General features: G+C 35.8%; 1 protein-coding gene across 6 annotated transcripts in view; it reads right to left on the bottom strand.

The window, feature by feature from the left end:
• Positions 1-916: 916 nt before the first annotated feature.
• Positions 917-23,869, bottom strand: part of EPRS1 (glutamyl-prolyl-tRNA synthetase 1) — a 39,748-nt gene continuing 16,795 nt past the window's right edge. The window contains exons 12-35 of one of the 6 annotated variants that reach the window (XM_054062589.1): positions 23,624-23,683; positions 23,310-23,330; positions 21,101-21,211; positions 19,830-19,966; positions 18,955-19,162; positions 18,454-18,566; positions 17,964-18,081; positions 17,484-17,855; positions 16,404-16,634; positions 15,481-15,729; positions 14,463-14,693; positions 13,862-14,127; positions 12,851-12,902; positions 11,796-12,005; positions 11,569-11,641; positions 10,708-10,787; positions 10,267-10,368; positions 9,439-9,594; positions 9,124-9,321; positions 8,597-8,770; positions 6,236-6,396; positions 5,187-5,265; positions 1,994-2,058; positions 917-1,744 (exon numbers count right to left, since the gene is read on the bottom strand). In XM_054062589.1, the coding sequence (XP_053918564.1) occupies positions 1,594-1,744; positions 1,994-2,058; positions 5,187-5,265; positions 6,236-6,396; positions 8,597-8,770; positions 9,124-9,321; positions 9,439-9,594; positions 10,267-10,368; positions 10,708-10,787; positions 11,569-11,641; positions 11,796-12,005; positions 12,851-12,902; positions 13,862-14,127; positions 14,463-14,693; positions 15,481-15,729; positions 16,404-16,634; positions 17,484-17,855; positions 17,964-18,081; positions 18,454-18,566; positions 18,955-19,162; positions 19,830-19,966; positions 21,101-21,211; positions 23,310-23,330; positions 23,624-23,683 (3,618 nt within the window). In that variant the 3' untranslated portion in view covers positions 917-1,593. The remainder of the gene's footprint in view (positions 1,745-1,993; positions 2,059-5,186; positions 5,266-6,235; positions 6,397-8,596; positions 8,771-9,123; positions 9,322-9,438; positions 9,595-10,266; positions 10,369-10,707; positions 10,788-11,568; positions 11,642-11,795; positions 12,006-12,850; positions 12,903-13,861; positions 14,128-14,462; positions 14,694-15,480; positions 15,730-16,403; positions 16,635-17,483; positions 17,856-17,963; positions 18,082-18,453; positions 18,567-18,954; positions 19,163-19,829; positions 19,967-21,100; positions 21,212-23,309; positions 23,331-23,623; positions 23,684-23,869) is intronic. The other 5 variants (XM_054062591.1, XM_054062590.1, XM_054062593.1 and 2 more) reach the window with 5 other exon arrangements.

The following is a 23,869-nucleotide window of genomic DNA, read 5'->3' as shown; positions in this document are numbered from 1 at the left end:
ATCAAGTCAACTGGTTGAAGATTGACCGTTTGTTCAAACTGATAAGGTTGCAGCAGTATTAGAGACTGCATTTCGTTTTGCTTTTTCTTTGTTCTATGCTATTAACAACTTCCATATCTCCTTTTTAAAATACCAGTGTTGTAGTGCGTTTCAATGGGAGCCGAAAGTGCTGTGCAATTCTTAATAATCTGTTATGATCTGTCAAAAAATCTCATCGCTCTGCTGTCTCTTATGGCCGAGGACATTGAAGCTGCTGTTTAATGCCTCTCCCCTTCCCCCAACATGAGTGCGCTGCAGTAGGCAAAGCCTCTGAAGATGTCTTAGTTACCCATCAGGTGAGGCTGTGAAAACATTACTATGGTATTTCCCACTTACACTCTCTCTAAGTAGAATTCCAGTCAGTGTTAAAGACAGCATAGGATAGAAAGACCTTGGGGCCACTCTTATGGCAAGTCAACTAAAAAGGGAAGATGCATTGACATGCATTGACACATCATTCTCAAGATCCTTTGCTCATTACTACCCCTGAGACTGTCTATAGAGAGAGAAAATATCCAGACAGATGAATGCAAGGTAGATGATTTTAAAATGCAAGTTTTCACTCAACTGTCTTCAGGGAGAAGGAGGATTCAAACATACAGGAGAGAAAAAAGTAACAAATTATGCATGTATTGTTTTGTGCCGGGGCTCACATTTTCTTTAAAGTGCTCTATGATTAGAGTGGAACTAATTTTATTTGAAAAATAATTTTGGTAACTCTGCAACATCCCGCCTTCTCTGCTAAAGCAACACATAATAAGTACAGGAAAAGCAAAATGGTTTTATGAAACACGCTCCAGATATAAAAACAGTCTAAAATGCTTAGCACTGAAAATACTTCTCTTCAGATTGTCTTTGCATTACTCACAGCAATACTGCAATGAGACAGCTGTAAATGCCAGTTGATGAGATAAGAGAAACAGAGCCTCGTAAAATACCTGCAAGAAATGGCATTCACCTGCATCTTGCTAAAAATGTGGCATTTAATCTGAGATAGCCTTTCAAGCTTGTTTTACGATGGGGTGAAAATATTCCTTGAAACACCCGGGTCCAGAGGTGATTTTCAAAAAGAGTAGCATTTAGCATCCCTACAAGTTAGCAGCAAGTCTGTACTGAAAATTGAAAAATTTGCAGGCAAAAATAAAAGCAGATGTTTTATCTATAAAGCTTATGTCAGCACACTAAACTGTAGAGTGTTTATGACATTGTCCATGCGCTTTTAGGCATTGCCCTAACGTAGAAGAAAATATGCACCAGAATGGAAAAAAAAAAGACATGAGCAAAGGATAACTATTCTCCCCACTGAGTAACACAAAATAACCCAACCAAAGCATATTACAGCTCACAATACATGTTTATTATTAGAGATGTTTACAGAAAAGTCTGAATTACTGCTACCCTAAGACTAACAATTGGGGGTGGTTTACAGTTTATGGCTTTGATTTTTGAATCATTTAAAAAGTCACAAAACTAATTCGGTTTGGGGGCTATTTCAGTCTTAATAAAAAATGTTCAATTCACAGATAAAGGAGAAGGTGCTTTCTCACTAGTAATTTAGTAACTACGACCAAATAAGGTGTAAAACTTGGCAGGGTTTTTGCCGCAGACACATCTTGCGCCACACTGTAGTTCACGGAGAGGCTGAAAAGGTATGCAGAGGCTTTTCGCTCCCATGGACGGGGCACCAGGCTCAAGATCTTGGTCCCTGAAATAGAAGCATATTCATAAATAAATAATTTAAAAATAAAAGTGCAATAAAGTGTATTATACATAAAATCTCAAAAGCACATTAATTAGTCTGAAAATTTCAGAACTAACCAAATAAATACACTCGAATATGCAGGACAGCAAATCAGTACACTGAGTGCTTGGAGGCATCTTGCATTCCTGTTTTATATTCAAAATGTTTTGATTTTGCTCTTGCTACATACTGTCCAGTTAATTCATATTTTACCTGGCAGTGGTCTTCTTGATCCAATCCTCGCACTCAATTTCCCCACAGAAAGGGATTTGTACAATCTGAGAAGGGGAAGAGGGGTGGGGGCGGAAATGAGAGGAGATAGAAAAAAATCCCAAGTTACACATCAATAAAAAAAACAAAACCAAAAAAAAAATCATCACCCTTGTCACTGGGAGATTCTTAAACCTTAAAATCTCATATACACTCAAAGTAGGAGAAGTTCTGACTGATAAATTAAAATTTTAATAGCTCTTTCTCATCAGAGAAGTAGATAAGCACAGTCATCCCTCCACAGTGCAGCATCGAAAAAAACTAAAGGAATGCAAAGCAGCATTTAAATTGAGTCAGGGTGCTGATTTTTTTCTATTTTTTCTTTTAACCCAATATATCCTCCTTCCTGTCGAAAGTATAAATGCTGTTCTCTCTTGAAATATTGTGCTTTTCAGGAAAAGTTTAAAACTTCAAACTGCAGAACGAATGCATGCCCACATATTACAAGAGTCTGTTTTCCTAATGAAGTTTCCATTTTAATTCTATTACTATGAATTTTCATTTTTTCTGAAAAGATAAGGACATATTTTAAGAAAACAGAATTGTCAACAGCATAGTATTCTTGGCAGCAGGGAGAAGTGATGTCTATTTTCCTGCTCTTTCCTTCAGTTAGCTTAACTGAAAAAAACTGAGAAAGTAAAGTTGAAATAACAATTTCATACACTGTTCTCTAAGCTACCGTACCGAATCTTTCTCAAGTTTTATATTCCATTTCACTGACTTTGTTTTCATTTTTAATGGACTTTCACAGTGAAAATTCTGTTTAATACTAAAAAGTACAATAACTGCTAAAAAGACATCTACAAATGTTTAAACACTGGCAAAATGCTAATTGCTGGGGGCAACAAAAGGTACTAAATTCAGCTTTCACAGTCATATAAATTCTATCCAAAACGTGAATAAGCTCTGCTTTGCTTATCTGTGGCTTGCTTTCACCAAATTTACATTGTTAGCGCAAAATTCTCTATGCCTTGAACTAGAATGCACCTTTATTAGAATTCACTTTATATTTTCACTTTCTTGCTACTGAAAAGGGGGACTATTATTCTGCTACATTTTTCTTGCACTGATCTTTTGTCATTTAAATGAAACTTAGTTTAAATACCTGTAAAATTATTTCTTAATATTCAACTAAACTTACATGCAACTTCAAAGAACACACACATTACACTTTTTTAAAGAGCTATTACTCTTCACGACAATTATAATAAGTGAAAAACAGCAACACGAAATACACAGGACTACCTCAGCTTACAAATTTTCTTCTTAAAACAGCAATCAGTGCTAATATAGTACAGAACATACATGCTATATATGGGAAACAGTCATAAAATGACATAACTTTTTTTTTAATTCGTATATACTAGCTATAATAAACACATAACCTAAGTGCCAAAATGGTGCAAGCACCCAACTTGAATTGTAAAACTATTTGTTTACATTGCCAAGTTTAACTACAATATAACCTAGACAATAGAGTTCTAAACGTAATACAAACAGTTTAATTCTCTTAGCCCTCTCTAGAAAGCTGTACAAAACAGTGAGTGTTGGGCATTGAAGACCAGGCATTTCACCCTCTCTATAGGCAGAGGGGATTCTATAGTATTTCATCAAAATCTAAGGGCAGTAAGATTTTTTTTTAAGAGTTTATGTATTCTTCAATTATTTCTTTGTCTTGAAGACAGTCAAGCATAGTTTCAGAGTGCTTCTTTAATTGACAAGTGAAAGATATGTGATGGCACATCTTGAAATCACAATACAAGAGAGCAGTAGTACTAGCTGAACATCTATGCAAAGCACGATTACTTATTAAGTGCAGACTAAAGATCTCTGGTTCTTAAATCTACCACCAGAATCATCCAATGCTTTAGAGACACTTGTACCAAAGAAATGATAATTTGCAGTTAGTAGAAAGAGCCCAAAGCTGTTTGGAAACAGAATATTTCACTCTTGTATTTAGTTTTGTAGAGGAAAACAAAAGCACCAAGGCAGAGAACATCTAAAACAACATATCCTAAACCATCATAAGCCTGCTACATCAGTTCCTCCTCTTAAGTTGATGATTATTCCTTTAAATCTTGTTATAAATTGAATTTAAGTGCAACAGAAATGCAAGAAAATAGTGTGGTGAAAAGTCAAGACTAACCAAGAATATCTCGAGCTACTTTGGAAGTTAATAAAAGTACTATAAGTTCTTGGCACTTGTGCATTTTCCACCAGAAAATTTGAAAGTTTTCAGACTAGAAGTAATTGATACACAAAAAAACTCTGCTCTCTCTTTATAAAATACACAGCCTTAATAACTGATCCTTGGGATACTACTACTTGAACATATGGATGTAAATACATTAACAATTTCACAAGCTGAGGTTTGTGACAGAATTTCAGGGTTAAGAACTTCTGTCAATGGATCTTTGAAAAAGAAGCAGCAGCTCAATCCTCTACTGAAGACTTCATCTCTCATCTAAATTTCAAATATTTTGCTAGAACTTTCTTTTTTACAGATCTTTAGGTCAGTAGAGCTTAGTCATCCACATGATGGGTTATTCTTACTAACAACCAAAGAAGGCTTCTGACTTCACTAATTCTCAATGAACCCAATGGCTTCCACTCAGGTCATTAAGGCAAAACTTCTTTGACGTAAATAGCACACACTTTAAACCCTTACTTGGACTCTATTACGAGACTGACAAGTGTTTTTCCACTGTTTGCATTAGAATAGTGACAGTAAGGTTATCTTAAACTAAATAAAATACTTACATTAATCTTTCCGAAAAGCACTTTGAGTTAAAAATGTAACACTTTAAATGCAAATTACCCAACACTGTAAGCTGCTTCAAGACACCCTGTCACCTCTCGCACAGGACTAAATTTTGAGTGGTGGTAGACCGAAACACCATATTTCGTAAATACATATTTTAGCAAAAGAAAGCAACATGTATCACAAAATTTGGAAAAGCTAATCTATTTTTGTGCAACTCTGCAGGAGAAGTTTCATCTGCTTGTGAGGGGAGAGTTCCACAAACCCCACAACAGTATTCACATAAAAGATGTGAAATTTCTAGCATCTGATTAGTTGTGAAGGACAAAGTGTGTGAAGGCACTTACCAGCGTAGAATGAAATCAATTTCCTTACCTTTCCTGAATCAAGTTCTTTTTGAAAGTCCTCCATAGTATTGGCCACCACCATGTGACCTTTTAGGTCCTCAGAAGCTCTAAGGAAAAAAAAAAAAAAAAAAAAAAATCAGTCAGACCAGATTTGTGTACATAACCTTACCAGCCAAATAAACTAAGTTTTCAGAGTCAGTCAAATGACAAAGTTAACAGGAAGCGAACCTATATGCTCATTTGAATCTCCCTAATCAGGTAATGTCTTTCTACCACTTCTGCCCTCAAAGAGATAAAATTTTGATTAAATGCCAATGAAGTGCTCTTGAGGCTGCTGCACATTTCACCATGTTCAATACTGACCAGCTGTAGATAGAAAAACATAAATACAATAGATGTAGATTTTTCTTTTTTAATTATGTTCTAAATCTAAATAGCAAAATGCTTTTCAACTAGGTAAAAATATCCTGCTTGTAAGTAACTTTGATCACCACAGAAGAAAGCAGGAAAATTCATCTGCAATGGCACTGGATCAGCACTTCGTTCTTTCTCACTGTTCTTACAAACAACAATTTGCAACAACAGACACGCAAGGGATTTGGTATATGCAGTAAGGGCAAATAACAGTTCCAAAAGCATTTGATTGCTTGTAAGAAAACAATACTATAAAAGTCCCTAAGACACAGGTTCTTAAAACACACTTCTGAGTATGGAACTTCAATTACTGATGTTTCTTGAACAACTTGGTACCTTTCAAAGTTCCCTACCAAAAGCATCTTTCAGGAACGAATCCTGTGAACTATCCTCCAAAGAACTATTTATGGTATGTTTGTTTATTAATACTTCACATGAATTCACAAAAGTATGTTTTTAAATAAATTCACAAACTTTAACATTCTGTTTCATGAGCATAATAGGAAACTTTTGTCACTGTATGCGAACATATTTCAGAGGCAGAAAAAATGAAATGTCATAAACAGAAAGATAGGCCTACTCTAATTTCCTGCACAAATGAACCAATAATGTGGGAAATTCTTCTGAAAGGTGAAGTGCCATTTACTGTACCTCTCAAATTACCTGTTGTAAAGGTTAGCATGGATATCCTCCAAAATCTGTTTCAGTCTATCTTCTGCTTCATGTTCAGAAAAGGTCAGCTTCTGTCCTGTGTCTCTTCTAACAGCTACAAACTGTTGGCTCTTCATGTCTCGTGGTCCCACTTCAACCCTGACTGGAACACCCTTCATTACAAAAAACATTAGAAGCTATAATGAATAACTCATCCTCAGAAGAGTTAACTTGCTTTCCTCCTTTTTTTGTTTTTGTTCTAAAGGCCAGTCAAAAGTGTAAAGTGATTCCATGTTACAAGTTCCTTTGATAAAAAAACAAGCACATATTCCACTGCTTTTATGCATTTCTGTCTTTCCCATCTATACTCTCTTCGCTTGTGCATTATACCTTGCTACAACTTTGCTTCACTAGCTTGGAGACTGCATTTGTGCCAACACACAAGTAATACTAAGACAGTTAAAGCTCAGCTGTAACTACAGCAAGACTGTTATCCCAGACAGTGCAAACCAGATTTTTTAAGGTCTGAGTGGCTAAGGCATTTATTATCATTTTAATGTCCTAGTACATCCATAAACACCTTTTAATTCTTTCACAGAACCCTTTCAACTGTATGAATAGCAAATAGCAAAAGTTCTGTTAAATATAGCCTTAATATCAACATTAATTGCATAGAATATTTGACTACGAACAAATAGTTGCTTTATTTATTTAAAATTTATTCATTAAAAACTTCTATGCTTCAAACTTTAGTGACAAGAATCATGTAATTTGTCATCTCCCATATACAATCAGACAAAGCGTTCTCATTTTACTAGTCAGGTCAGAATCAGTACCGAGTCTACCTTACTTTCCCTACATCCTGTTAACACGTGTCCTAAGCTGCACACAGGAAATGAAGAGAGTAAGTGCAAATGCATTTTGGTGGTCTGGGTTGTCTCACTCCCCCAGAGGAAACCTAATCAGTAAGCTAAAAAGCTAAAAACTAAAAACATTCTGGAGTGTTCAAAAGGTGAACAGGAGACATTTACCAAAGCTTCCTATGATTTTGTGCCCTGGAATCTCTTCAAGTATACAGGTTCCAAATTATTCCCTATACTTCCCTTCCCATTATTTATGCTAAAAAGATTAAAAATACAGTAAAATCTGTCTGAAGTGTGAAATATCTGCTCCTACTTCAAAGCTACATAAAAAGCTATTCAAAACTGTTAATAACAAACAGTTTAAAACAAAGAAACAGTCTAGTTTATGGCATACAGAAAAGGCTGTCTCCATAATTAAATTTTGGTGGAAAGTATCTAGTATTTCTAATTATAACAGTACTTTCCAGTGAAGGCAGGATACCTAATGATCATGTAGGAAGACCTCCTAAGAAAGAGCAATCCAACTAATGCCAGACATTACAAACCAAGTGCCAGTGACTAGGATTTTTCTGAAGGTAACATCAGAAATCTGCTAAGCTGAAAAGTACGTAAGGCAAACCACTTTCCAGTTCTTGTACTTACTCCAATACCCTTGTATTTTTTATCCTACAGAATTCCTACGCAATAAAAAAAGAGTGCACTCTGCCTGCAGTTAGCCCAAAGATGCACTTTATGTATTATTCTGGACACACCAGCAGATTTCATCAAAAACATCAAGTTTGCCCCATGCTGTGCCTCCTTGATAAACCTAATTTTACTTAAAAAGTCACACAACAGATTCACAGCATTAGAAAAAAAAAAAAGGTTACACAAAGAGAAGAGAAGAGAACTTGGATACAGTGGGAACTTTTAACAACTCAGGCTGCTTCTATCATCTTACATTGAAGATTAACACATTGAAACTAATTTCAAACTCAGAAAAAACATATTATCCCGTAACATCAATACATTATTCAATTGCTAATTACCACTGTTTCATTCTGTTCGCTATTTCTGTTTTACAAGAGCCTCTTACATTTGATGAAGCAGAACAGTTCCTCTTAACTACCATGAGGGGAACAAGGTAATTTGAAACAAAAAAAAGCTGTTCCTTTCTTTGTTGATGCTGTGCACATTTATCTTTTCTGTTCCACTGTGCAAAGAAGGCACTGCAGTGACCCTGGACACACTTCAGTAGTGCAAAGTTTTAAATATGCAAGTAATTTGTACTATTAATTTCATTCTCTAGGTACATCAACTGGAGACTTGAAGGTTCAAGAATCACTAATCTTAACAAACAGAGCAAGTCTCAAACATTTTTTCTTCATTTATTAATGCAAATGATACCCGATTATCAGGCAGCAATTGTTCTTTTAGAGAAAATATTTGCCTTCAGAATACAAGGCATGCATAACATGCTTCTTGCATACCTCGCATGTAAGCTTCAAAAACCTCCTGGAAAGAAAAGTACCTTAAGTTCCCAGTGGTTGAACTTCCAGCCAGGTGAATAGTTGTCCCTTAAATCAGCCCGTACACGGATATTAACACGAAGCAACCTATTACGATATTCATTACATTTCTTCAATAAAGCATCTTTGTCCTCCTCAGAAAGCGAATTTGTGATACCACAGGGAATAATTACAACCTGCAATATAACATGACATGCACTTTACATTATAAGAAAGTTAGCCCCTAGTTGTTATAGAAAATTAAAGACAATATTGTGGCTGTATATCCCAGCAATTTAACTTCTCAGAAGTAAAGTATATATTTGCCTTTTCAACAAAATGATACAGATAAAATTATTTTAAATACATGGACTATTAAAGGGAGTTTGTCCACAAGTACCCTAATGATTTGTATTAACTTTTTACAGCATGCCCTGTAATCAGACACCTCCTATCCTATGTTAAGTTTTCCAGGTAGTCAGTATGAAACGCTTACGAATTTCAAGACAGGAAACAAAACAAAACAGTAGTTTAACGCATTTTTACGTACCTGAACACAGGCTACTCGAGGTGGAAGCACCAATCCCATGTTATCTCCATGAATCATTGTCATTACGCCAATAGTTCGAGTCGTAATGCCCCAGGAATTCTGATAAGCAAATTGTTTTTCTCCTGGTTTCTTGGGATCTTCAAATACAATTTCAAACATCTTTGAGAAATTCTGCCCAAGGTGATGTGACGTTGCTCCCTGAAATAATTGCACACAAAAAGCCCTACTCAATGGGAAGTTGTCCAATAAGCATAATTTTAAGGTTTTCATCTCCCAGTGTTTAATGAAAAGAAAAAGTATTCTTCTGATAAATACCTGGATAGCTCTTCCACTGGCAGATATAAATGCCTCTACAGTGGTTGTATAATCACCACCAGCGAATTTTTCCTTCTCTGTCTTCCTTCCTTTCACAACAGGTATTGCTAGGAGATCTTCATAGACTTGAGCATATAGATCAAGTATCTGCATCACCTATGATGAAAATTTCTGTCTTAGAATTACTCAGTATTCTGCATTTGCTAAATCATGAAGTATTTTTATAGGCCATAGTCTAAAAGCTCAAAAATCTCACCCTTTCTCAATCTTGTAATTAAAACCCAAGATTTCTTCAATCACTTTAAATTTTGGCTGCTACTTTCTATTAATCAAATAGCAACAACTATACATCATAACAGGAAACAAGAATCACTGGAGAAATGCTAGTTCATTGCCTATACTGCCTTCTAGTTTCCACCTAAAAGCTTGAGCATCTGCTTATAAGCATAGATATGCCATGATACTCACATTAAATAACTGTCTGTTTGGTAAAGGAAGCGTTAAAATCTCTAGCTGTTAACACGCGAACCCATTATTTAGGCTTTTAGGGAAAAAAGGTTTTTAAGAATTTTTAAGGAAAATAATTTAAGGAAGGTATTCTTTATGTATTACACTCTTCAAACCCCATATTATTTGAAGAGACTAAAGGCTCAGACATGAGTTACATCTAATAAAAAAATGTGCTCTAGAACACTTCACATTTTTCATGAGGTCTCCCAAAGAAAAGGAGAAAAATTTCTACCAGGTCCTAGTAAAAAGATTTGTTTGTGTTGCTATGGAATAAAGTAACTTTTGGAAAGCAAAAGCATGAATGCATTTGCTTTTTACCTCCTCTGCGGCTTCTTCATATGTTGCAAATGCTGTGTGACCCTCTTGCCAAAGGAATTCACGAGTGCGAAGGAAAGGCTGGGGATGTTTGAACTCCCAGCGCTGGAGGGAGGGAAATAAAAAAAATTGAACACCACAACTAACATTGAAGTGTCAAATTATTGTTAAAAATGTTTATAAATAAGTATTACAAAATTCTGAATGTGAGATAAAAAGTCAACTATTCGCAGATTTCTACTTAAACAATGTAATCAACAACATACATTGATAAAGAATGTTTTATTAAAAACAGTGAGAAAACCAGATCACATAAATCACGTTCACACTTCGGCCATGAAATATGTGACGTGATCAGTATCATTGAGTGATGTCCACATAAAGCAATTGTCCTACATTGCATTTACAGTACCACAGTTACTTGGAAATTGTGTACAGACATACCACAACACTGCACCACTGATTAAGCTTGATAGGAAGGTCCCTGTGTGACTGCACCCACTTTGCATAGGCAGGATACATGACTGCAGGGGGGAGAAGGAAAAAAAAGCAGCTGTTGGTCTCTGCATGATACAGACAGTTTACATCAAACCTTTCTTTATGCCACATGCAAGTTTAACATTCTTTGCTGTGAGAGCTATGCTTTTCTGCTTAATCCTCTTTAAAACACATTTTTTTTGTTTTAACATGTAATATTTTCACTGTAAGAAGTACTTTCACTTCATCCTGTGTCTCTGCAAAACAGCGTGATTGCTGCTGGTCAAAGTACGTTCTAAAGCTTAATATCTAATGACACCATGTTTGAGTCACTGGCTTAGAGTATGTAAATAGATCAAGGTTCACAAAAAAAATTCACGGACCTCAAGAACTCCAGATGCTCTACCATACCTGATTCAATTACAAACTCATCCAGCCTTAGATCTTAAAATGTTTGTTTGAATTACCCAGAGGAAATTTTAGTTTCACAGCTATAGTCAAATACATGCAAAAGTGAAGTGAATTATGAGATGCAGGCTTTTTTTAATAAGCAATAAAAAACCCAAACAAACGTGTTTTTCAGAGCAAGTCAGTCCTCAGGGTATTAATGGAAAAATTCCTGGAGTGTATATTTCCTAGGAAAGTCTAAGAGAATGTATAGTGTTGTGACATTTGATATGAGCAGCAGCAAATTTAGGAAATGTTGATAATGAGTTATAGAAAACATTAAAAAATGGGTTTCCTCTTTTCAAAAGGGATGCTTGTATATCAGCTACACTATACCTATAACTGTTTTCTTACAGCCAAGCTGCATGAAAAGAGGTCTACCTGTTTCACTTGTGGGACGTATGGCAATTGGTTCAGCCAGATCTGTTTTTCCGGATCTTGTGACCCAAGCAACCTTAAGGAAGGGGGGAAAAAAAAAAAAAAGGGGGGAGAATTAAAAGACAAAGAAAATCAAACAAAACAAGTTTAAAAAAACCTTTTATACTCAGCTGCAGACTAAGTGATTGGGTTTTGTTGTACTCAGATTAAAATAAAGTTTCGAAGTGTACCTCAGGAGCAAAGTCAGCAATATGAGTCTTCTCTTTCTCTAGCGCAGCCTGGGACACAAACATGGGGAAGTAACAGTTTTCCACTCCAAGTTTCTTGATTTCTGCATCGAAGAAGTCCTTGATAGCTTCCCAAATTGCATAAGCCCAAGGACGAAGAACATAACAGCCACTCACATCATAGTATTCAATCATCTCCGATTTTGTAATCACCTTTCAAAAGATTATTTAGATACTGAAGTTTCAATTTCATAGGCAAAGAACATCCAGTAATTCAAGCGTGTGGCATGCAATTAAAGAAGTCTCCTATTTAAAAGTTTTTGTGCTTACAAAAGCTAGCAAAGATTCGAGACTGCTTTTGCTTCCTATAATAACTTCCCTAAAAGAGAAAGTTAAGCAGGAACTTTACGTTTAATAACAGACCTAATGATGTAAAGATATAACTAAAACTGAATTTCATTAATCTAAGTGAGAGACGGTAGCTAATTTCCAGGAACCAACAAAATGCACTTTTCTAAGAAATCTCTGGCTCATGTCAGAAGAGATTTTTATTCCCTTAGAGAACACGCAAAAAATTATACTAGCAAAAGGCAATATATACCACTGGTATTTACTTACAATCTTTCATAAGAAGGCTAATCTAAAAATCTAATCATCTATACTCTGGTCATTTTGAACCGCACGAGCCAGCAAACTCTTTATCAACAGGTACTAACTTTCATTATACATCATCTTGAGGTGAATTAAAACTCCCAGTTCTGCACAATTTTTATCAGTTCAGTGAAGTTTTGCACTCTTGATGTGAGAGGAATTCATATATGAATTAAGAACATATATATACACACACACATACACATGTATGCGGGGTGTGGCAGTTATGTGAAATGCTCATGCTTTTTAGAGCTTCCTAAACTTATTCAGCTCTTCAAACCAGGCACTTCTAAGACCATAGCAACAACATGAGAAATAGAATAAGTACTTAGTTTTGTATTAAAAAAAACAGAAATACAAGATCAAAATCCAAATTAAGTCTTTAATTCAAACTGATGTGAATTTACCTGAGAGAACCAGTCTGCAAGATTTTCTTCTTTTTTAGCTTCTAGACCCAGCCTACGGTATTAGAAAAGAACAAGATTTGTGTTGCACAGCATGTGGCAGAGAAATATATACTAACCCTTTTACCCTTTTTCTTCTTCTTCCTTTTGGGAGTGGGGAAGAGGGGGGAACAGCAGAAAATGGCAGGCAAACAGAATATTTTAGTTTTAATTCACAAAGCTAACTTTCCCCAAATTCTTTCTCTGACAGTTCAGTATGTATTGGCCAGTAGAAATTGCTAGCATTTCCTTACTTTGGCTAATACAGCAGTATTAAGAGTATTTCTTGAAAACAGTTCAATTTCTTTTTTACTGTTTGTACCTTTCAAATTCTCACCATGGTTGCAAAACCACATTTTTCTGGCATAATTTCTAAATAGAATAATCACATCTCCGTCTTTAACATGTGATTTATGTATCTGAAACAGGAAATAAATAGTTCTGCACAATACATTCTGTGCAAAGACTACCAAACTTTCAGGATGAGAACAGGAGAGGAGTGCACAGCAATCATCACTGGCAAGTTCTACCATGAACAACAGCACTGCATTGCTCTGCACTGGACTACATACTTCTCAGGTACTTGCCGTAAATACTTTAAAAACCCTGGTACAATGAAATAAGCATAAGGGTGGTTTTTCATCTGGGATTTATGCTAAGAAAGATGCAGCAGCACATCTGAAGCAGCAAATAATGAAGCATAGTAACTTCTCAATGACAATAACAATACCCATAGTAACAGAGCATGCACACTGCTTTATGCTTTCTACAGTTTAAGTAGAATTTTCCTCACTAGAATGCTGGGGTACAACTGACACTAAATAGCTTTTAGCTTGATCCTAAATATAAAATGAATACTGTTATTTTGCAAATGTCCATGCTTTCAAATACAATGAGAAACCTACAAAAGTCTATATCTGAACAGAGGTAAACATTTGAGATTTCTAGCAAGTAGATTAAAGATCACATCCTTACCGGGTTTGTTTCTTAGGGCCTTGACCCTCTCCCGATCCATTTGAGAAGAGTTCATTGCCACTCTGTCCTTGCAAAGATTCTTTTTTTGAACCATCATTTTGCTTCTGTTGCTTACTCTGCTTTTCAGACTTGTTCTCTTTCTCTTTCTTCTTCTTGTCTTTGTCATCAGTGCCACTAGCAGAAACTGGTTTATAGTCAACTCCTGCAACAGATTTATACTGAGCCTTCAACTGAAGAAGTTCCTTAACAGCTGCATCAATCTTCTCCTTGAAGAAAAAAAAAAAAAAGATATATTCATACCGAAATCTCAGGAATACAATGGCTCTATCAAAAAAATAAAATGGATCTAGGTACAGCATTGTGGACATCCACACAGTGTTGGGGGGAAAATATGCACAAGCCAATACTTAACTTAAATGCATTAACATTTTAAGGACCATGTCTGACAGGAATAATTTTGAAAGTACATTTCAGATGATCTCAGAATTCAAATGCTGCCTATTCTAAATGAACATTTCTAATTCACACAGTCATAGTCCTTAAGATAGATTTTTAGATTTAAATACACATAGTACATTTTTACATTACATTAAGTTTTTACCTTTTCCGCTTTTTCTGATTTCAATTTCCTAACTTCATCTCCTTGAAGAGCCACTTTGCTAAATAGAGCTTTAGCTTCAGGTGTGTCTGGACCGCTGGATACTGTGTTTGATGCTTGGGGCAAAGCCCCTTGAGCTACTGGTGGATGTCCTGGCTTGTAGTCCTGCCCAGTCTTTTCCTTGTAGTCAGCTTTTAGAGAAAGAAGGATTTTTACTGCTTCGTCTATTTTATCCTGTGTAGAGGACAAACAGCAAGGTGTACTGGTAAGAATTAAAGAAACAATTGACAAGAAACACTGATTTTCAGGCTAAGAAAATAAAATTTCCATCTAGCAATGAACAGTGCTTCCCCAAGCAACAGAGGTATGTTAGAGAGCTGTCACATTACACCAGAATATTCCCCTGGTACACCTGGCCAGTGACAACCTGTTAATAATTGCAGCAGAATCTATGTTGAAACCACAAAATTGTTTTAGAAAAAAATCTTCTCAAAACAAAACCAAAAAACACCAAATAACCAAAAACTCAACATCAAAACAAATTCTGCAATGCAGAAACATAGGTGGAAAACACCAGCCGCTCTGAAAACATAGGTTAGTCTCATGTTCTTTTCCATAACTATCACTGAATTTGTCAAATTTTGAGAAGTCTTTCTATTGTTGCAGTACACTAGATATTTTTATCTTCAGTTTTCCCAAATACAGCAAGAAAAAGTAAAATACATTGAAAACTTCTGCAGGGTTGACATTTGCCATGTTAATGTCTATTCACCTGGATGTGAGTGATAAAGCTTGACATTCTACACCAGTCAAATTTATGATTTGTATCCGAGAATCAAGAAAGTATCCAGCATCAGAATAGCCTTGTGTGACATTATCAGACCATTCAAGTCTGATGGCTAAGATAGGACTAGGACACAAGAGAATTTAGTACACTGATCATTATTTGGTGAAAGACTTCCCCCCTAGTGGCAAAATGCAGTAAGAACTGTAATTGCTTACTCTCTCTTTAACATTATACCTTGGAAGCTTTCTCTGCTTTGAGTCTGCGTACCACTTCCCCTTGTTCAGCTACATTATCGTAAAGTGCTTTGTCATCCACTAAGCTACAAGTTGCCAAGTTACTGCAGCATACAGAAGATGGAAGTGTAGTAGGAGGTATACAAGCAGGAGCAGAAGGTGGATTTCCAGGCTTGTACTCTTGACCTGTGTTTTGTTTATATTCTGCTTTTAGATTTAAAAGAATTTTCACAGCCTCATCTATTTGTTCCTGAAGCAAGACAGGAAAAAAAGCAGTTTCAGATAAAGAAAGAAACAAGAGAGATGCAACACAACAGTTAAGACAACAACCTTTACTAGAATGGCACTAATATAGCTGTTGCAATAGGACTAGAGCTAATCTGTTACTGTAAGTTGTCATTATTGAGTCCTGTGGTAAAACTTTTTAGCTAGAATACCTACAAGCTGCACATCAAAGGATCTAGTCAGGCAGTATATACCAGGGCTGATTTCTGAGCCATGAAAGCTTCCCATCTAGGCAGCTTAGTTCCCTCCAGTTACAGCAGTCCATGACTTTGTACACTGGAGAATGGTAGCAAGTACTCAGACTGAATAAAGAACAGTTTTCTTGCCACTATCAAATTGCTAACAAATTTATGATTGTGACTCCAGCTTTCAAGTTACAGCCCTTTCTTTTAAGTTACTGCCTGTCCTCTGCTTCACTTATCTTGTATCACTAAAAAAAAAAACTTCTTTCTTTTCCAGGTTCATCATGCACTATCACACAACTCATGAAGTCAGCCATAAGATAATTTGGGAAAGCACTTCAAGGAATTTCAAAGTACTTGCTTATATTTGGTTCCTCAAGTTTCATAAAATCTGCAATTAGGTTTTAGTCTAAGCTGAAAATATTGTTGCACTCGTAAGTATTCACTAATATTGCACCTTTGAGGATTTCTCTGATTTAAGTTTGCGGACCACTTCGCCTTGTTCAGCTACTCTGTTGTATAGAGATTTGCTGTCTACTGGACAGGAGGATGGAAGAGTAGAAGCAGGAAAAGACTGAGGAGGTACAGAGATCACAGGTGGGCTTCCGGGTTTGTACTCCTGGCCTGTCTGTTGTTTATATTCTGCCTTTAGGGATAAAAGGACTTCCACAGCAGCACCTATTTCATTCTGAAAGAGAAAGGAAGGGACAGAAAGAGAGGAATAGAGACAGAGACATAAGACTCTGAAAAGCACCCTAAATACTTTTATGAAAAGGCCTGCAGCTTATGCGCACCTATTCAATTTCCTTAACTATTTAGTAGAATTGTTCAGAGAAGTTCTCTCTACTATTACCATACTTTAACAAAGTAACTCACATTAAGGCATAAACAATCTTAATAGTTCTAAGCAAGATTATAATAATAAACTAGTTTGTATCTTCCCAATTATTTAGATTTTTATGTTGTCACCAACACTCTTATGAACAGTATTTAACCACCACGCAAAGTCTTATTTCCCATCTTTGCTTGCTCTGTGTTAGAAAGAATGGAAAGAACACAACTATTAGTAGTTATGTTTTCTATGCTCAGTTCTAGACAGAAAGATGTCTCAAAAATATCTGTAGTATTTGGATCTTTATTTTCTTTTTTCCTTTCTGGCTTTAGGGGTTTGTTTTGTTTTAAGCTCCAAAGAGCAACAAGTCAATCGCATGAAGTCAAATAACTTAGTTAAATAAATAAATACTGTAGGACATTTTAACCGTAAAGACCAGATTTGGATACTTGATCAATTCATGCCGTGGGGTGAGTCCTGTCCACATTTCAGAACAGTCTAAGAAATATAGGAATCTACTTGCATCTTTGTGAGTATTACCATAAAAACTTTGTCATACATATCTAGCTAAAAGGTAAGTATTGGAAACAACAAGTCTTGACAGACCCCAGCCCAAATGACGATCCCTATGAAAACATGGAACCACAGAGGACAATGGGCTATGCAAACCCAAACAAAAAAAAAATGTTAGGTTTAATCAGCCACCTTAGGTGCTTTCTCAGCTTTCAGTTTTCGGACCACTTCTCCTTGCTCTGCTACTTTATCATACAGAGCTTTACTGTCCAGGGTACCAGAAGTCTCAAGCTTTGAAGACTCTTCAGTTACAGATACTGGAGGATTTCCAGGTTTATATTCCTGGCCCGTCTTCTCTTTATATTCGGCTTTCAAGAGCAGTAACTGTTTCACAGCTTTATCAATATCTTCCTTTGCTGCCTTCTTAGCTTTCAGGTCACGAACTGTATCACCTTGGGCAGCCACCCTGTTGTAAGTCATCAGGTGATCTTCTGATACAGTACAGGTTGTAGTAGAGGTTTCACCAACAAGTGGAACAGATTTTCCTTTTACAGCTGAACTAGCCTGAAAAAAAAAAAAATAAAGAAGCCAAGCATTCAGCATGATAATATTGTACAGTAGCATACGTACAGCAATACTTTTAAGGCACTTTTTTCTAAAACACAAGTTTACCTCTTTCTTTGCGGTTTCAGCTTTGGTCTTCTCTTTTGACCCAGATGTTGGCATTTCCTTAGTGTGACCATCGGGGATGTAAATCAAAATACATGGGGCATCCTTACAGCTGTAAGGACTATTAAAAGATTTATATAAAACACAACAATAAAAGAAATACAAGACACACATGAAAAGTTTATTGAAACAAGTGTTCTAGTCTTTTTAGAAGATTCTCCTGCACAACTGCAAGTTTATCTTTGTACACAATTGCAGTTACTCAAATTTATGTAATCGAGGATCTGATTCTTGTTTGCACTGATTCTTGTTGCATACAAGTTTTATGTTATAATATTATTGTGAAATGCAGTATTAGTAATCTGAGAGCTTGCTAAAGAACTGTTGAAATTAAATAGTATGTGCACACTCACTGGGCAAATGCTGTTGATCCTGTACAGCAAACTAAAGCAAATTCTATGAAGTGTGCTTAGGCTATTCTCAGGTAGCTTACCTCACTGGCTCGTAGGGTTGATCACAAATAAAGAATCCTCTCCTCTGAAGTTGTATGATGTCCCCTTTTTTTAAGTCCCTAAGGCAAGGATCACCTAACATCAGTTCTTCTTGCTGTAAGTGTTAAAAGACATCAGTCCAATCTAACAGAGCACAAGAAATAGTAAGAAATGCATTTGATTTTATGATTTTGGAAGTGTTACAATGTTAGTTAAATTCCAGGGGCAGCAGAACAAGTACTAGATGCCATATCAAAGGTGTATAAAGACAAAAACTCAAAACTATTGGTCCCAGATGTGTAAAAGCCAGGTGATGCCTGACAAAAAAATGAATGCAATTTTAGTTTTGAAATTACGACAGGTTAAATGGAAAACATGGATAGATACACCAGCACACAGTTTACTCGTTCCACAAATGAAATCTCTATATTAAAAATAGAGTAACTAGAAAAAGTGATAGCAAAAAAACCCTGTGGAATAAAAGGGACAAAAAGATAACTTACCTTGCTATTTCGGTTGATATATTGCTTGAAATCTTCATCTTTACCTAGAACTGGCTTAGTGATCAAATGTTCATAATTAACACAGACAGCTGGGATGAGTGGTGCACGTCGAGTTTCTGCTAACCAAGTGATCTTAGTAGTTTTTTTGAAGTCTTTATTTTCTAAGTTTAACTTGGCATCAATGGACACAATTTTTCCACTTGAATTTCTACAGCAGAACAGAAATGATAAGAGTAAAGCCTAAATGACTAGTTCTCATTTCATAAGACTGTCAATAGATGCACTGAAAAATAAGTGTTCAGAGTGTGGGAGATGTAGGAAATGAGTGTATTCACTCCTGCTGAAGTTCTCCTTTAATTTTGATTGCTTAAATATCAAGAATCAGTAAAGAACATGGTAAAAAAACCTCTACACATTTCTTCTATGCTGTCTATCCTGACTCACCCCATTCTGCAACTCTCAACATACCCATTTCAAAGATACTAAGATGACATTAACGGTCTCCTTCCCCATTTCAACAGTTCTGCAACTGAGACTGTGAAGGGTTTAGTTTTCTACTATGCAAAAGCAGGTGTTCATTACAGTGTGAAAGTCATTTCACAGTGGAAATATCACCATAGAAACATGGAGAGTACTGGATGAGAGGGATGTGCAGTATCAGGACTGACTGGTGATTTCAGACCTGTAAAATATGCTCTATGCTTAAATGCAGTTTTGTGGCATATTTTAAAGTAGATATGTAGACACACAATGATAGAATGGACACATATGGACAACCATTAATACCTTACTGATACAAGCTACCTATTAAAAAAACCAAACCAACAAAAAGCTGAAAAGCAAAAATTAATTTAATCTCCCCATAAACAGGTTACCTGCTTAATTTGGTGATGATAATGTTGCCCCAATTTATGAATGTAACCACCTCTCCCTCTGTCAGGGTCTCTGCATCTGCACCCTCAATCAGGACTCTGGAGCCATACCACACAGGTTTCAACCCAACGTCGGCATTCTGTGAATAATGACATTCATTTCAAAGGAGAGACTTATTATACAAGCTGACTAAAACTTTTCTTTATGACAGAAGATAGATGAAGATAGAAGACAACAATAACAGTAACACACACCCATAATGTTCTTCCACAACTCTCCCAAGTTTTTCATTCACAAATATTGCATGCTTTCCTTTGATGGTACACTCACAAAATCCTATCACATACCACAATTCCTATCATAAACGACAGCATACTCCATTTCTTTAAGGTCCATACACCTTTAAGATCTTACAGGTAAAAACTAAGTAAGTTTTTCTCTAGTTTCCATTTTGGTATTCAAATTCCCTTCAAAAGTAATTCCATAACTCTCATTTTTTGCTTTTTTATATAGTTAATACAGAAACAAATATGGAGCAACTCTCAGCTGCATAGATTTTTAAAAATAAAAATTGGAAATACATCAAAAACACTAAGAATACTCAGCTTTAAAGCATCTCAACAATGGAGATAAATTTTGTTTTAAAAAAAAGGCAGGCAACTAGGAGTTCAGACTTTCTCAATGATCAGGAGTTTGAAATTTGTTTCTTCTTTCGGAACTTATTACATTATTTACTGGAGTCAGCATTTTTAATATAAATATTTGAATGTGCTGGCTTGCATCTAACCAAACTTCAGACTTTGAGTCTTAAAACAGTCACAATTCTCACTTGCATCTGCTCAAAACCTGTTTCCTTGTTTATTTGTCACAAGGAAAATGGGAAACTATGTTCACTTCTCAGTTACAAGAAATGGCTACAGGGACGCTCAGAGCAACAAAATAAAAACAAATAAATGACGCAAAACTTTAACAACATTCTCTTGTTTCTCAGTATAAGTGTGATATCTAGGGGATGTTTTCAGTGAAGCTTAAGTACAAGTCGAGATAACACTATATATTAACAAAAGCAGCTTCTTGCATATCCTTAACAGAATAAATATGTTCAGTAGTTGCCCACTTTTTCACAGTTCTGCGATAAAAATACACCTTGGTTTTAGCCCATGCTGCCAGAGTGAGTTAAAAGCAGGACTCTCCTTGCTCACTGCACCAAGCCAAGGTACTTTCAACCTTACTGATCTGCAATACAAGAATATTAAGAGAGTAAAGCCAGAACCTTTGGATGTTTAGCCACTTCTTTCATCTCCTCTTGAGCTTCGGGAATGTTTACTGGGACCACTGCATCTTTCAGTAAAGCAATGTACCGAGGTGCTACTGGGTCTATCACCTACAGAAAACAAATGAGGAGATCATGATTGTATGACATTGACAGAGAAATAAGATGACGTATAAAACAACAACCACCAAAAAGGAATATTAACTGGTATTCTTTATGTTACTGCATTTTTTTATATTTCCTTTAATGCTGCTTTAATCCAAAGCTATAGAAGGGAAAAGTGAGAAAACAGTGGTCATACTTCACAATTTCCCATCTTTACTGAAATACTTCGAGTAAAAACTATGGATTGGGTACTACTGACGCCAGAAGTAACCAAAATTATGAGCAAATGCCTCATAGGGAAGACAGCAAAACGTACTTTGATATAGTTTTACTGTGCTGTTACATCTGCATCGCTTTCTAAGTAGCTGAATTTAAAGCAGTAATTTAATACTACAGTTCATCCTTTTTCCAGCAGTACAAGAGCTGATCCTATACTCATTTTCCAGGTCAGTACTCCAGTAGAATCATGGACAGACAAGGCTACGGAAGAAGCATCAATTAAGTCTGCAATTTTAATACAGACACATTAGATACTATAATAAGGCCACACCATATCATTGACTTCATTAGGATTTCTACAATATGAGTCCGGCAAGAAAAAAATTGCTTTTGTGTATTTTTATTGTCCATTTTCAAATTCAACTGACATAGTTTTTCACAGCATTCTTCATAACTGAAATAATAGTTTGACAAACCGTTCAGAGGCACTTAAAAACAATCCAAGTAGAACAATTTTTTAGGTCTAAAAGGAATATCAGAGTTTAACCACTTTAACTGGAAACTAACACAAAGGAAGACACCTGATTTTATTAGGAAGACACCTGATTTTATTAAAGGAAGACACCTGATTTATTTATAAAGTGCCTTTTTTTCCTTCCCTTAATTTAATCCTGCTCAAGTGAAAAAATAAAAGATAATTTTATAAAAAATTAGCATCTAATAACTTGACATTTGCAAGTATGGTGATGCAACAATATACTTTTAAAAGGCAACACATTCGGAAGTTCATAATCACCGAAGTCAGACCACTAAACATCAGACATACTTAAAAAAGGACTTGTGTATGTATCCTAAAATACAGATGTATTATGTGATTTAATATCATAATTTCCATCATTAAATGACTGAATTTTACAATGTTATTACCAGGCTCTTTATTTTACTCATTAAAACTCACAATCCTTCCTCAGACAACAGGTGTTAAAAAATCAGTAGGATAATAACAGGATTACATGTAAAATAAGAGCTCTCACACTGATGAAGTCTTTGGGCTCAGAACTACCTGCATGCAACCAATTGGATTTGCTCATACTGTAAACTATCTAAGCTATTGGCAAACTATGAGCACAGACACATGTAAATAAAATTGGCAAATAAATATGGTGCTGTCCAAGTGGAATCATAAGTCTAAGAAACTCAGTTTACAAGTCAATTAAAACATGAGTCATGACAGTCCATTGTGGATTTTTCCCCGAAATCCAGTTCTTAGCCATAGATTAATTTATGCAGCAACAGGAAGAACCAATTAATAAACCTTTGTGTATATAGCAGACCAGAAGCAAAATACAAGACACATGCCAGACAAGCAAAAACTACTTAAATGAACAGATCTGGGTACTCTCTAAGCAAACTCAAGCAGGAATCCCAATGCAAAATAACAGGCGTGTCCACAATCACACAAAATACGCATTCAGCATTATAACAATTCGCCTTATTATAGTGTCCAAGCATCTGCTGACAAAAAGCAACTCGCCATGTCAAGATGCAATATTCCTTATATGACAGTCAGTCAGAAACACCAGCAGTGCTGGCTTGATCTTCATAGGCAGTGTACGCAATGCGTTACGCCTTTTGCCACAGGAAGGAAAAGTGGCCAACATGAATCAATTTGAGTAAGATTTGTGTTTATGTGAACAAAAAAAAAAGCCAAACAAGAAGTGGGCAGCCTTTTAAAACTAGGAATAACGCATTTTCAGTGGGTTTGTAGAGCTCCTGTTATATAAGCAAATGTGACTGTGCTATGAAGCTGCAAAATGATAGCTTATGCTATGTACGCTTACAGCACTGTAAGCTATATGCTAAGGTAAAAAGCATTAAGTAATACCTTCTTACAGATAGCTCGCAGCTTGAAAGCAGAAAAATGAAATGCAGTTTTCATATCAGATTTACAGCAAATATCATTATCTTTCCCCGTCCTACTAAGTAAGGCAAGTAAGTATTTGTATGGGAGTATCAATAGGATTAGTGCTAGTTCAGGTTAGAAAGGGGGGGACATTCCATTTTCCTGAAAGTGTGCCAAATGATGCAACATATTGCAACTGCTACTTGTCATGAGAAGCACTCCAATGAATGCTATATTCTCTACATATGCCAGAAAGAGGGTATCAGGAATAGTATCAAATTCAAGTAAGTACATACCTTTTTGTTAAAGGACCAAATTTTATCCCACTCCATATTCACAACAGATCGAGAGGAGCCCTGGAAAAAAACCAACAAAAAACACCACATCAATATAAATATTCTAGCTATTAGTCTCATTTAAAACAAACTTCTTTAGAGACTACAAACCCTCTACAGTTTGCATTCATCAAAACAGTCTAGAAAGGCATCTTGATCTTACAAAATAAACATTTTAAAGTCAGAAGCCTACAACCCTATCTTGCC

The sequence above is a fragment of the Cuculus canorus genome, chromosome 3 (assembly GCF_017976375.1).
Source record: "Cuculus canorus isolate bCucCan1 chromosome 3, bCucCan1.pri, whole genome shotgun sequence".
Classification (NCBI taxonomy): domain Eukaryota; kingdom Metazoa; phylum Chordata; class Aves; order Cuculiformes; family Cuculidae; genus Cuculus; species Cuculus canorus.
The sequence above is the reverse complement of the archived record's forward strand: the minus strand, read 5'-3'. Positions and strand labels throughout refer to the sequence as shown.